General features: G+C 44.9%; 2 protein-coding genes across 2 annotated transcripts; one reads left to right on the top strand and one right to left on the bottom strand.

The window, feature by feature from the left end:
• Positions 1-4436: 4436 nt before the first annotated feature.
• STE2 (alpha-factor pheromone receptor STE2) lies at positions 4437-5609 on the top strand (the record flags this gene model as incomplete). The annotated part of the gene is made up of 1 exon (XM_018882969.1): positions 4437-5609. One exon carries the CDS (start codon positions 4437-4439, stop codon positions 5607-5609), a length of 1173 nt encoding a protein of 390 aa, XP_018735205.1.
• A 236-nt stretch (positions 5610-5845) lies between these two features.
• Positions 5846-9889, bottom strand: BST1 (Bst1p; the record flags this gene model as incomplete). The annotated part of the gene is made up of 1 exon (XM_018882968.1): positions 5846-9889. The coding sequence occupies one exon, from the start codon at positions 9887-9889 to the stop codon at positions 5846-5848; it is 4044 nt and encodes a 1347-aa protein (XP_018735204.1).
• Between the last annotated feature and the right edge of the window lie 4398 nt (positions 9890-14287).

Below are 14287 nucleotides of genomic sequence, written 5' to 3'. Positions count from 1 at the left end.
GAGTCTCTTTTCTATCACTTCCATAATCGCATCCCCTTCTTGGTCTTGCTCGTGGTGTATTGATGGCGTTTCTGATCTGATTTCGGGTTCCTCCACTGAACCTCGCTCTAAAACTTGAGCTTGTACCTGTGTAGTAGGTGTATTCACACTGTTCTGAGACTCTTTATCTTGAGGCTCGTGATCCGTGGCGAGGTTTTTTATATGCTCACGGGCCAGAGTTTGAGCTCGGGTTTCGGTCGATTCCTTTGTACAAGTTTGGGAAGCAGTTTGTGCTAATACGATAAGGGGGCTGTGTACTGATGTTAGCCCTTGCTCTTGCAAAGGACTTTGGACCTGAGTCTCCGCCGGATTCGGTCCTGCACTTCCTGACGGCATCTGTCCAGCAGATTCTGGAACGGAAGATAGATGTGTTACCTGTCCAAGTAAGTGTGGCAGGATCTCGCTAGGAAGCGGTGGTCCCATATGTGGAGGAGACATTTGTACAGGCGTTTCTGGAGGGGGTTCTAAGGGAATTTCGCCTGGAAGCGGTGGTCCCATCTGTGGAGGAGACGTTTGTACAGGCGTTTCTGATGGGTGTTCTACCGGAATTTCTATGGGAATATGAACTCCAACATCTTGTGGCAACCAGCCTGGCACCCAGCCTGGTCTCTTTTGTCTCAGCTTTGCTGATCGAAAACGCGACCTATTAGGATAGGCTAAGACCTGGCCATTGGTTTTAGCAGTACGAATATCAGCCCAACCAGCAACTGGCTCTTGCCTGTCCTCTGAACCCTTAACTATAATAAAATCCTTGGTATCACGAAATTCCGATCCAAGAACATTCCAACCTGGTAGGCACTCATCGCAAAAGTCAAACACCGGCCGCAAATCAGAAAACTGTTGAGCTGGAAACTCACGAATAAGACCACTTAATTCGTTTGAAGTATCATTATATACGTTTGGTAAGACGATTGGGACGGACTTCTTTTCTCGAGATGCACTTGCTTGTAGAGCCTTCAACTTCATCAGATTCTTGGCAAAAGTTCGTTGATAGATTCGAGCCATGACAGTTTGATTAAGTTGGTACTCATATAAAAACTCATAATCCCTGAGACTTAAGCATCGTGATTTGATTTCCGGGGCTTGGGGTAAATGTTCCGCATCATAGGGGTGTCTAGTATAAAATGGCTGCTGTAGAAACGGTTCTAATGGCTGCCGAATAGCTACTATCCTACCAAGAGTAGAATCTCTAGCTTTCATTAGTTTTTTGACTGCTTCTGTTCTTTTGAACTTGGCTATAGGGATTGATCGCTCTAGTCCAACTAAATGGGCCCAGGCAAATGCTGCCTCAAATAACGAAGCAAGTGAATTATCCTTCCAGTATACAGTATTGCCAAGTATCGGATTATCTTCCTTAAACCTATCGAGGAGCGACGACCAACTGGACTTGTCTGATAACTCCTCTATGCATGAACTCAACCTTATTGCAACTCCAGTTGGTAACATCATTCGAACCAACTCTTTGACTGGGTTAGAAACATCTTGTCTAGCCATAACTGGACGCCATGCCCGTAGTACAGTCTCAAACGCTTCTTCTCCAGACCCTTTTGCTTGCATCGCATCAAAGACAACTTTTGTCTGATGAGCTCTTATAAGTAGACTGTGGTGATAATTATCACCTACCATCTCTGGTGGTCGTGTGACCATTTTATCCATCCTTAAATGCAAACTCATCTGCCTCCGTGGCGGTCGTGATTTAGTTCCTTTTATGTCTATGAGCTTCAATTTTCGTACTAGGAACCGCGAGCACATATCCAAGTGGTTCACTCTATAATGACGTCTCACAGACCCAGCAGTCATATTAGGAGAATGGCAGCTCTTAACTGGGCATCTTGTAGTCGATGGATCAATTATAAGCATAGAGAATATTTCATCATTTTGTTTTATAGGTAACACATTTCTTTTGAACATTAATTCAACAGTCTGCGCATCTAAGACAGCATCGCGATTATCATCAATAAATGGCGAAATGGGATTAATTTCGCATATCTCGTGCTCAAAATCACCATTGTCAATTGATACAGGCTCATTATTCTCTCCTTCTTTTTCTTTTTCATTTCCATGACCATTTTCCCCATCACTGTCGCCATTACCCTGCACTTCTTCGTTTTCTTCTGGCGTTTCTTGTTTCACCTTGACACCGCTTTCAATCTCACTCTCATTCGATAAATGAACATTGATTCCCCGGGAAATTGGATCCGCACCTCTTCGCCTTAATCTCCTTCTCGTAGGGGGCATGTTCTGCTTGGTGCGAATAGTTCAAGTCTGCGTATTTATTTGCAAGTCCAAGATAAACGGTGCATTCTGGACTTGTAAATGCATGCATGCATACATACAAGTTTCTAAGATGCCTCATTCTATAAAACATGCCTCATGGCTTTGACCCCTCAGATCACCCCTGAAAAATGCTAAACCTTACCATTTGAGACCAATACTGTTTAGAGCAAAAAGTCTCCCAAGGGTTATGATTACTCTTGGAAAGTAAATCAAATGCAGTTTAAAAAAATTATACCGGTTGATATTTGGACTGGAATTACTTGTAACCAGAATATTTACTGCATACTATAAGACAATTGATAACCGGGCTACAATCAGAGCGCGATTGAACAGAGATAATTTCCATTGTAAAGTCATTTTGGCGCTATGATTATCTATTTTCAAGTTACATTAGATTTTTGATGGTGTACCAGTATACTACTGTGAGTAAAATGGACTCTCGATAAGAAGTCAGCTATAAAAAGTGGTTTATGCATGGAAGATGTGAATGTTGTGGTACTTTCTAAAAAATAACTCCAACTCCGCAGAATATCCTAGATATGACATGCGATTTATTTTTAGGCTGGTCAGTTGTACAGATATTTTCAACCGTGACAGCAAATTTGCTACTCGTTTATGACTCGCGTGTCATCCAGTGGTTTCAAGTCATGGAACCCTGGCACCCTGCATAAACTCCTGTCCTCACATTGCATGTTCAGAATCAGAACCGATGATCATTTTAACCGAACAATTTCTTACCCAAAATCAAATCCATCAAGTTTGTTCAGCAACGAGCTGCAATATATCCTAGTTGTTAAGACTTGAAGGTGTTGCAATTGCCCATAATAACCCAGCTAAATCTTAATACCGCCCTGAAACTTCTAACCCATCTTAGCCACCAACAGCTAACTAAATATCTAGGAGGTCGTCCTCCCAACCATTCGCTAATTCGATAAGACCTTTCAGGGAAAGAAGAGCAACAGAGCTCGTCCATGTTGACGGCAGCTGATGCTGGTGATGAGTGGCGTTTGATTTTCGCAAATATATACTTCAATTGCTTCTGGGTGAATATCAGTGTATATCGTTGCTTCACGGCCCTATTGCACTAGGCTAAATGGAGATCTGTGACGTTAACTCCGACCAGCTGTTGCTGGGTGCAACGCACACAAAATTATTAAAGAAATTAACAAGCCACAAGTGGTTTGGCGTAAGTAAAGCAAGAAAATAAGCAACTTTTTTTGGAGTTAGTGAAAGACAACTTACAGTATCAAAGAGGAATTAGATGGATCATTGGTGGAGCGCGCTTTTTGCATAGTTTGCCCTGTGATGATCTACGAGAGCAAGTCTGGGGTCCGTTAGGTATCGTCATGGGCACTGTTTATACTTACCCGTTTTGCTTATATTTAGCAATATTCAGAGTATGATTTGAAAAATCTTTAATATATAAGGGCCATGCGCTCGCTCTTGATATAACCGTCACTACTACACTCTTCTCTACTCCCTATTCCACATTACACTCTACGTACTACCACATCTTGAGTGAAGCAAACTTAAAACTAGAAACACCACTAAAATCAATCACTATTATCATTCACCATGGTTATCGTCAACATTATTATGATCATTGAACAAGCCATTGTTGGCATTTTTGTCTCTATCTTCAACTTCCTTACCTGTGCCGCTTGTGCTGCGTAGGTTAAACCCATAGAATCGAAGGGAAAAAAATTAGGCTGAGAATCTGTCTTGTTTATTGCTGTCAAAGTAGCTTTCTGATTAAATGCGTTCAGGGGTAATTTGAATGCTGATAAGCAGCAATTGCCCCTCCTTTTTTTCTCTGAGCGCCGTCCACTTAAATCACGAAAATTGCATCCCAAGCAGCGGCTCTCTTATCGGCCGATGATCAGCATGATTAAATTCCTTTTCGGTGAGTATAATACAACTTAAGGTTTAACGTTTTGGCATTGACTGTGCATAGATCGGTTTTCCCCTGCACATCAGTATCCACAAGTATAAATATATAAATGGCCCTTGAATAAATTTTCTTCAAATATTGTTTTATGATTTAGCAACAGACTAAGCTAATTGTTTACTTATATAGCTGGTTATTTTTTTTAGCTGTTACTTTCGCTTTTATTTTGATAATGGTTGGACTGTCGGAAGATTATCTGTCTCAAAACAGAACTTTACTTAACCAGACATTCATGGTGGACACCATTGAGGGTCCTACCCCTGTGATGCTATCTGACTTTGATAGTTACTTATCTGGAGAGATAACGTACGCTTTGATATTTGGGCTTAGAATTGGTACTGCTGCTATTGTGTCTATTTTGCTAGCTCTTATATCCAAGAAGTACAAGTCACCAGTGTTTTGGTTAAACCAAACGTCACTTATTCTTTTGATTATACACTCGGGTCTCTTTATTAGTTACCTTCTTGGACCATTTGGCTCAGTAACTACCGAATTTACCGGATCCTATGCCAATGTCACCTATAGTGCTCTATGCACTTCGGTAGCTGCATCTTGGCTACAATTGCTGTTGGTTGTCTCAATTGAATCGTCACTGCTCTTCCAAACACGATCAGTATTCCCAGAATATGGAAAGTACCGAAACATATTCACGGCTATAGTGTTTTGTATCGCGACCCTGCCAACTATCGTTATCTGGACATACAATTGTGTTCTGAGTACCATTACCACTATCTATCCCGACAAGGGGTATTTGCTAACAGGACATAATCTCAAAATCTACTATGCTCTATGGCCCATTTTCTCAGCCTCGGTTGTCTTCTACAGTGCCATTTTTGGCGTGAAGCTATTTTTGGCTATTCGCCGTAGACGTAGACTTGGACTCAAGCAATTTGATACTACTCAAATTATTTTTATTATGAGTATTCAGACAATGATTATTCCAGCTATCTTTACGATTATCCAGTTTGCACTATCAGATGTACCACCTGGATATACAGCGTTCACACCGCTTCTTGTGGTGGTCTTCCTGCCTCTGTCAGCAATGTGGGCCTCCTTCAACATTGCCACGCCCAACATCAGCTCCAATTCATTTGTGCCATTTGTAGCCAGGTCCGATGCCTCGTCGGTTACCTATGCAAGCAAAAAGAGAGGACAGTCGTCCAAGAACGATACAGAAGCGGCAATTCATTCGGCCTCTCCTATTTCACCGTCGTTTATGAGCCACAAGGTGCGCACTCCGAACCACAACTACTTTGCTGCTGACGATGATGAGGAAGACATGTTCACTTACAACGAAATCATTAGAACAGTTCAGGCTGAGAACACACGAGGCAGACAAAATTAGACACTTTTTTTTCTTTCAAGATTTTATTTCTTAGATTCACTTCACTCACTAGTTTAAACCAATTGAATTTTGTCCAGTTTTGTACCCCAGTCGCTCGCACAGCGAGCACAATGGGGTCTGGGGCAGCGCCCCAGCCGCCGGAGGCACAATCCGATGAGAGAAATGAAAACCGAATAGATAAATCGTAATGCATTAATTATTAAGTAGTATAGTACAAATTAGTGGTAGAAGTAATGTCAACTGCCGTCTTCGACCTCAGCGTATACAGCCCACAGCCAGCCCGCGAAAAAGTTCACCAGGTGGTATATCCAATACATGCGCTGCATGCCAAAAATCAGCGAGTAGCCAGAGATATAGCCAATCATACAGTAAGTCAGAATTCGTTTGGCAGACCGTGCCATTCTTGGGATCATATGGCCGCTATTAATGCGCTCACACAGCAAGATGATGGGCACAATAGACACAAGGTTGTCAAAAGGGTGGAAAGGCATGTCCAACCTGAGACGAAGATTGTGAACATAAACAGCCAGCGTTGTGAGATTAGTCGGCATGATCCAAATCATAACTATCAGAACAGATATAGTTAGGTGAAGCAGATTAAGATCTTGTTGTTGTATCTTGGAAACCGGTACAAGATGAGATTGCTGGCTGATGGCCGATACCAATTGGAGGAGACATAAGATGACAAATGACAGCTGATACGGGAATAGCACACCTGTAGAGACAATCAACAACACGATACTCAGCGTATTGAACAGTTTGTATAGCCATCTGTCGTGACTAGTCGTAATAGCTGGGGCAGTGATACGCCCAAGGAGGTTGACAATAAATAATACAATGCAGTAGGTGGCATGACATACGCCAACTGCTACTAAAATAAATAATGGTCCAAGGACCCATAAATGGCCCCTTTCGAGACCAAGGAAGAATTGGTTTTTTCTGGCCAGGAAGAAAGCGCTTGCTGGCCCTTCTCCAGTAGACGGATCCATTGACGGCTCGATAAGATAGAACAGCTTGTCAACAAGCGGCAAGGTGATCAAGGTCGGCAGAATGGCAGCAAAAGCCAGAAGCGCTAATAAATATCGGGCAGTGAATATTCTTAACCCATCACCAAAGCTAACAAAAAGGCCACTAATGTTGTAGACATGAAGCTGTACCAAAAAAACCAGCGCGGTAATACACACAGGGAAGTAAGCCAGTGCCACTCGGTAGTGAAGGACAAGTTTCCCTAGACTTGCAATGGGATCTAGTTCAAGTAACAGTTCGAGATCGCCCGTACTGGAATTATCAGACCAGACCTGGAAGTGGAGGTTATGGTAATCGACATCGGTCTTGTGATTAAATGGTGAGAATGGTGCAATGGAATGAACATTGATATTGACTTTTGTATCAGGCAGAAGATGCAAATAAAACTTTGATTCATGAGGATCATCAACATACTGTCGGAAAAACGGTCGGAATAACGACGATTTACCACGGGGGTTATATCCCACAGTGAGATGATAGGCCAATAGACTGCTCCATACTGTTTTGAAAGACACGTCTACCATTACCGAGCTGTTTGAGATCTTAACGGATTTGCCCTTCAGGGCAAACAACAAAGGATTAGATTCTTCAACTTCAATGAACAGTGATTCTCTTTCGGGTTCTATGTCAGCCACAAGAAATCCCTGTGAATCCACATCGCTCGAATCAACAACCGTTATAAAGTCGTAATTGGACAGGTCTGAAGCGTTGTAATGAATAAAAGACGAGTACTTCTCAGGGTCGGGTGGTGCCAGCTCAGTATTAGTGTAACTGGCATCAGCTACTGGGACATATTTCGCAAAAGACGCCATATTTTTACAAACAAGGGTGACGGAATTGGTCGTAGCACCAGCTTTACTCATATCCAAGATAGACAATAGTGAACCCCCAATGTTTTGTTTATCAACAGCATACCTGCAGGCCAAAACGTATACACCTTGCTCAACTTGGCTGTCGTATTGATTCAGCTGTTCAATATCCACAGTATCCACAGTTGAGAATTTCGTTGGTGAAACAAGTTTCTGGTCGGTGAGCAGGGAAAACTGGCCGCTAGACGGAATCGGTAACTGGTAAATACTGCCGGAAGAAGACCGACGTCGTTGACGAGCGCTGCTGCCAATATCAATTCTCAGATGTTGTCTGTCAGGAAATAGTACTCGGTTGACATCGTCAAATGCAAGCAGCGTATCGGGTTCCAGTTCTGAATCGTCAAGAGTTGTTTCATCGACAACAGTAGACTCTTCATCGTCTTTCGTTAAATCAGAAATCGTGGGTTTGATATAACTGTGGGACTCGTTTTCCAGACCCGTCAAGAAATGCTGTGAGAATATCTGCATTCGATCACCAATCGACTTTGTCTTGGTGGACACGCGAGCATCTACTATATCCAACAGGGCAGCAGCAACCACTTTTCGAAGCTGGTCGCACCAGATTATCGCCTGATGGTCTATTCCCGACCATACAAATGGGATGGTACTGGTAAACACAGTGATGCCATTTGTGGGAGGAATCATCGATGAAACACTGGCATGGTCTGACGGGATCATTTGATCCAAAGTACCGCCAGCTATCGACACAACAGACACGTGCGACAATGAATTTTGACCAATGAGGTCTTGCGAAAATGAATCGCGCCAGTACCTGTTCACAGTCTCATACACCTCAACCAAATACGGATCCGAGCTAACAGGAGGCAGCGAATGTGGAGCAGCAAACGTCAAGATGGTGTTAATAGATCCCGGTCGGTAGTTAGACAGTGTAAACATAGTTCTGGCAACAATACCTCCCATAGAATGACCGATCAGTATCACGGATTTTGGACGAGGCACCTGATTCATATGGCCATTACTGAGTTTGTGTCCTCGTCGATTTGGCACGACATTTGTCTCATAAAGAGACAGAATAAATTCTATAGCATCGTTTAGGTATTCGGCCTGTTCAAGCAATGACCGGCCATGAAAAGCAGTCAAATCTTCGCCAAAGTCGGTGGTGAAAAAATCGAGACCCCGTTTATCAGGCTTGTCGAGCAGACTCTTCTTCAGCGAGTCAAACTGGTATGCAGCTTCAGCAGCAAGCGACCGTACCTGGCGATAACTTCCAGCGTTTCCAGGTATAAATATAACAGGCACTCCATTCAGCTTGTCTTTGGGATCGATATTCTGCTCTCTGTATAAATGCAGCGAATACCTAGACCCGAGTCTGGTTGACGTCTCGTTGAACTGGGGAAATGAACGGTACGACTCGTTCATATAAGGCAGTCGGCATATTTTCGTATCTGGATTGCTGGTTATAAAAGAAAATGCACACGCTGAAATGAACAATATAGACGCGAAAAGAATAGCAAGCGTCACAAAAGAGGACACGCTAGACACAGCAATCGCCTGTGGTTTGAACGCGGTTTTCGTTCGAGGAATCTTGTCTCCTCCCCGAGTCTTCTGATGCTTCTCGTCAACATCAGCATCATCGCTATCACTGGCAGTAGTCCTTCCATTGACACCTCCGTCAAAACCATCAGCATTCTCACTGTCGCCGCTAAGAAAGTACTCGAATATATCAAGCAGCTTATCAGCAGCCCAATTCGAGTTACTGATCTGTCCAGACGGTCCAGACAGGGATATCGAGGGCCGTCTGCTAGAAACATGGCTATGAGGTGTGATACTTCGTGATGCCAGAATACTTCTATGAACCGTGTCAGCTTCAACTGATGCATAATGCTGGTAATTTCGCGTGCTTGGCGAGCTCATACTTGATGCAATTGACGAACCGGCAACACCATCACTATTTCCCGACGCTCCATTCAGAACAGGGGTTCCAAAACCTTGACCCGTCTCATTACTACCCTGACTAGCCACCCCTGACAAACTTTCACTCCCTGCCACCTCCTTCTGCTTGGAAAATGAAGCCGATCTCGATCGGATCCTTGGAGAAGGGCTCTGCAGGCAGTCATCCAAAAAATTCCTCGACGGATAATTTGTGGCTGTAGTAGACGAGTCGATATGCGGCAATAATGGAGAAAACGAGGTAGGTGTTGGAGATATAATCACCGGGTACACACCACTTTTACTCACATCTGCCATTTCAGGGGTAACATCATCAGCCGTCGCCACATCCACATAAACAGACTCGAAAGGACTGGCTCCACTACTCGTCTCCCCTATACTATCCCCAAGACCCCTGGCATTTTTACCCACTCTGCCATCTCTATTGGCTCTACTCTCTCTATTTGCCGTCCGCCTGGAACCAGGGTCCGACATATGCAATGAATTATTCTAATAAGTTAGGTATGTCTCAAAAATATACCCACAATTGGGGGGTCAGCCTGTGCCCCTGGCGGCTGGGGCGCTGCCCCAGACCCCGTAGCTCCTGCTTCGCAGGAGTTTCGTGTTGAATGATGCTACTTACTTGAACCATCTAGTCCCAGCACCATGAATATCTGTGTTATGTGAGTCGCTGAAAAGTTCTGTGCAAAGCTTATTTCTAACAACCCATTGAGCCAATCGAGTCGACAACAGTCTCGTTTCCAATCAAAAGTAGTCAATATCGTATGATTTTATCCAATTTCTAGCACAAATATCTATGTCGACCCACTGGTGAAGTTCGAGTTCAACTAACAAGCAGCACAGCAGCACAGCTATTATCACACACAGCTACAGCACAGCTTCAATTCCTGGTAATCAATACTTTTAATAGGACCTGGACATACAGAAATCAGACAACTTCAAACCAACTTCTAACTCGATGTAATCTATCGATATTTAACACAATTCTATAATCAACCAAAAAAAAAGATCAATGAGATTGACAAAGTAACAAAACAAACAAAAAAAAAAGGCCAATCCGCGATATAGCAATCAAAGTGACAATCACAAACACAGGGTTGGTTTAATCTGCAGGCTATCTTCCAAATGGACCTGAAAATCTTCAATCGGCAGCAAATCTCGTGAATTTATCAACTTGCCATTTATTTAAATACTAGTTGAATCCAATCAATCAAATTGTCGTCCTGGTTTGACTAACCTTGTTACTGAAAATGTGGAGTCTCCAATTTTTTTTTGTTTGGACTGTATTTTTTTAGTTTGTTGTTCTTCTATTCTGTTATCAGCAAAGTCTATTCCTATTGATTAGCTACCAAGAAGCACCCACCAACAAAGAAAAGAACAAAAACCAATTTAAAAAAAAAAATATTGAAATTTAAAATAAAAGTGGAACGTAAAAAAGAGCTGCTATTACCAAATATCCACACAGTTTCCGATAGCTCCAGATGGAAACTAGGATATCAATAGTTATATAAATAACCGTCTCTCGTACGGGAAATTCTATCGCAATATGGAGTGTGGATTTTACTAGAATAGGCCATATGTCATGTAAATCTCTCTATGTGGTTATTATGTACAGCGTCTGTGCGTGAATAAATACGGGTGTAAGAAAAAAACGACTCTTACAGATGCAGCAGCATGACAAGAGATAGCAGGCTATCTAACAAGCGAGCTGCATACACGGACAATTAGGACATGGTCCATCCACCTGAAATATTCTCCCACCCATCCAGCCTGACCGACTGGGTTGTACGATTGGTTCCTAAACATGTTCCGCAATACAATAAATGGAGCTGACATTAAGCAGTGAACAAGGAGCAATTGAGCAGTCAAGTCAATTGCTTTGTACCTCTAATTCTGAGCTCCTCAGCTATAATCTCGTTTTCTATTTTTCTATAGAGTATCCTACAAGTAACACTTCTATTTCTATTTTCTATATTTCATTCTACAACCAAGGCCTCTATTTCCATCATACAATTATCATTTCTATTTTCTACTTCTAGCTTTATTTCGTTTCTCTATTTTAAATTTTTTATTTTTATATATTGGAACAATAAACTGAATTATGTCGTTGCAATCATTATCATCATCATCAACTCAATTTCGTAGCTATAATTAACATCAGTGGCTTTTTATTACGCGGTTCATTTCCCATCGCATTGAAGGGGGTGGCGAAGACCGTGCCTGGCTACTGCGGTTGGAATTGGATCCACTCTGGTCATACCCCTCACTCGAGCAGGGCTGTGAAGTTCGGTTGCCCCGTGCTTTGCTTGTCTTGCTTGAAAGGTCGGCCGGCCACTGGCATTAGCGTCCTATATTGCGGAATCGAGCCAGACGCATGGCTGTCACACCCCTGAATGATTTAGCGACGTCAGACTGCTTAGTTTGTCTGACGTCGCTTCGTATTGCAGGACAATCTGTCTGCCAGAGCGTGCACCTGCCAACTGTGCCGAATTAACTTAATTATCACTGGCTGTTGCATGATCTCCACCTCCTGTCTACAGAACTTACAACGTCATCATCCATCCACAGTACTAGTAGCGTCTGCGTTACCCGACAGTTGGGAGGAAACTCGGAACCACGCTGCCATTCCTCTAAGCTACCCTCCTGCAGCCCCTTTACAAACCTGCTCCTCCCAAAAGAATAACCCACAACGGCATCAGGGGGATCTAACCGCCTCTTCTCAGTAGCACAGCCAATTCGAGACCACAGCCGTTGCTCACGCATGCCAAGCAGCGTTAACCTCACGTACAGCACCGATCTTCAGGGGACGGGACCTGCCTCCGGCGGCTGGGCTTCGCCCAGACCCGGGGCTCTCGCTTCGCGAGAGTGGCTAGGACCGTCTGAAAAGACAATGTTACTTGTTTTACGAGTTTCAGAGAGCAGCAGGCCTTGATAAAGTTCAACTGGTGGATTCACTGCTGTCTCTGACACGTATTTAATCCTGGAGACTCCCTGGTATACGAGTCTACTGTGTACCAGTCGTATCCTTAGGAGCCTCTCGTCAAAAAAAAAAAAAATTAGCTGACACAGTTGACCGGTACTTCACTGCTAACTAGAATCTTCTAGAATCTTCCTCTTTGAGCGTAATATTTAGCCAGGAGGGCAGGAGTATGTATCCAGTGGTGGTGTTAACTGCTTGGAGACTGCTACAGCCCTAACAAAAAAACAAAAACAAAAACTCGACGATAAAGATACGAGCCACATCGCCGTCACAGCCAACTCCACTCTCTCAATTGTACGAACCGGCAACGAACCACAGCCATACAACCCTGCAGTGTGCTGGACCCTGCATCGGGGCCTGTCTGCCTCCGGCGGCTGGGGCTCTGCCCCAGACCCCGTAGCTCCTGCTTCGCAGGAGTTACATGGGACCCCCCCGGGAGACGACTCGAGCGCAGCGAGAGGAGCCAGGGGGTCTGGGGCGCAGCCCCAGCCGCCGGAGGCATGCAGGGCCCACCGCCAGGGTCTCCAGGGTCACGCGAGCCGAAAGAGGACTTAGGTTCACAAAAATGTCTCGTGACTGCGGCAGCTACCGCGTGTTTGAGACAGCTGGGTTGTTGGGACCACTGGTTGAGCAGGAACGAGAGGTGTCTGGGTGTGTATGGTCATTTACCCCTGAGTTTTGGGGGTGGATTGCAGAAGACAATTATCAAAAAAAAGGAAGTATGCGTTGTTTTTACAGGAAAACGAGGAAGACGAAAGCGAGTAGCCAGTTCGAATTTAGAAGATAAATCTCGTTTAACGGACTGTGGCTCGAGGTCGCCGTGAGAGGACGAATCTGCATGTGAGGCCTCTAAGTACGAGATCGACGCTATCACCCACTGAACTCCAGCCGAGACATTCAGTCACAAACACAGCCAAACGGGACCCGCCGAAAAAACGAGCGAAGCGAGCAACGGGTCTGGGCGGAGCCCAGCCGCCGGAGGCAAAAATACCCCCAGAAAAAAGCACCCCGGGACCGAACGCAGACGGACCCACCAGAGTAAACCGCCTCGAGGAAGCGCGTTGGCTGCGGCTGTTGCGACCAGTGAACAGGGTTATCAAATGGCGTGTGGAGGTTAGTTAATGAATAAGCTACTTTAATTAAGGTTAGATTAATGGGATACTAATTACGCGACGCGTGTCTGGCACCAGCAGCGCGGCCGAGCAATCGAGCGATGACGAAGCGATCCAGTCTCTGAGACAAAGACCCGAGTTTATACGGGATATAGTCGGCAAACGGACGTACTCCGAATCACACACTGCTGCTGCTGCTGATACGGCGTAAACCAAAAAACAACGACGATGACGAGGAGGAGGAGGACGACGGCGATTGCAGGATAGAAATGAGCCTCCTGCGGAGAGCGACCGATTGTCCGATGGAAGGGGGTGGTGGGGCAGCTGTCAAAAGTGACGATCCCGATGTATGGAGCGGAGGGGTACCGATTACACTTTCCAGACGGCCCTGATAGCCACCAGCGGTCTCGAGACAGTCGAGACAACCCTGAACACCGTCTGCATACGATCGACGCTTCGACGCACCACGCAGTAAATCCCGTCCCTATACGGTATATATGTCTGAATAGTCTGTGCATAAATTAGATTAGAATGTCTCCTGCGTCCAGACCAGTCCACTACTTCACAGGTTCGTGAACTTCTGGGGCCCACTTGGACCAGCCACCCAGGCCTCCGGCGGCTGGGGCTCTGCCCCAGACCCCATGGCTCCTCTCGCTGCGCTCGAGTCGGTGCATCGGGGTCCCAGTCGGCCAGCAGTCTCCTGCGAAGCAGGAGCAACCAGGGTCTGGGGCGGAGCCCCAGCCGCCGGAGGCATGTCCGCCAGCCCACGCTGCGAGACAT

This window comes from Sugiyamaella lignohabitans, chromosome A (assembly GCF_001640025.1).
Source record: "Sugiyamaella lignohabitans strain CBS 10342 chromosome A, complete sequence".
Classification (NCBI taxonomy): domain Eukaryota; kingdom Fungi; phylum Ascomycota; class Dipodascomycetes; order Dipodascales; family Trichomonascaceae; genus Sugiyamaella; species Sugiyamaella lignohabitans.
This window is presented reverse-complemented; position numbering and strand designations above follow the sequence as displayed.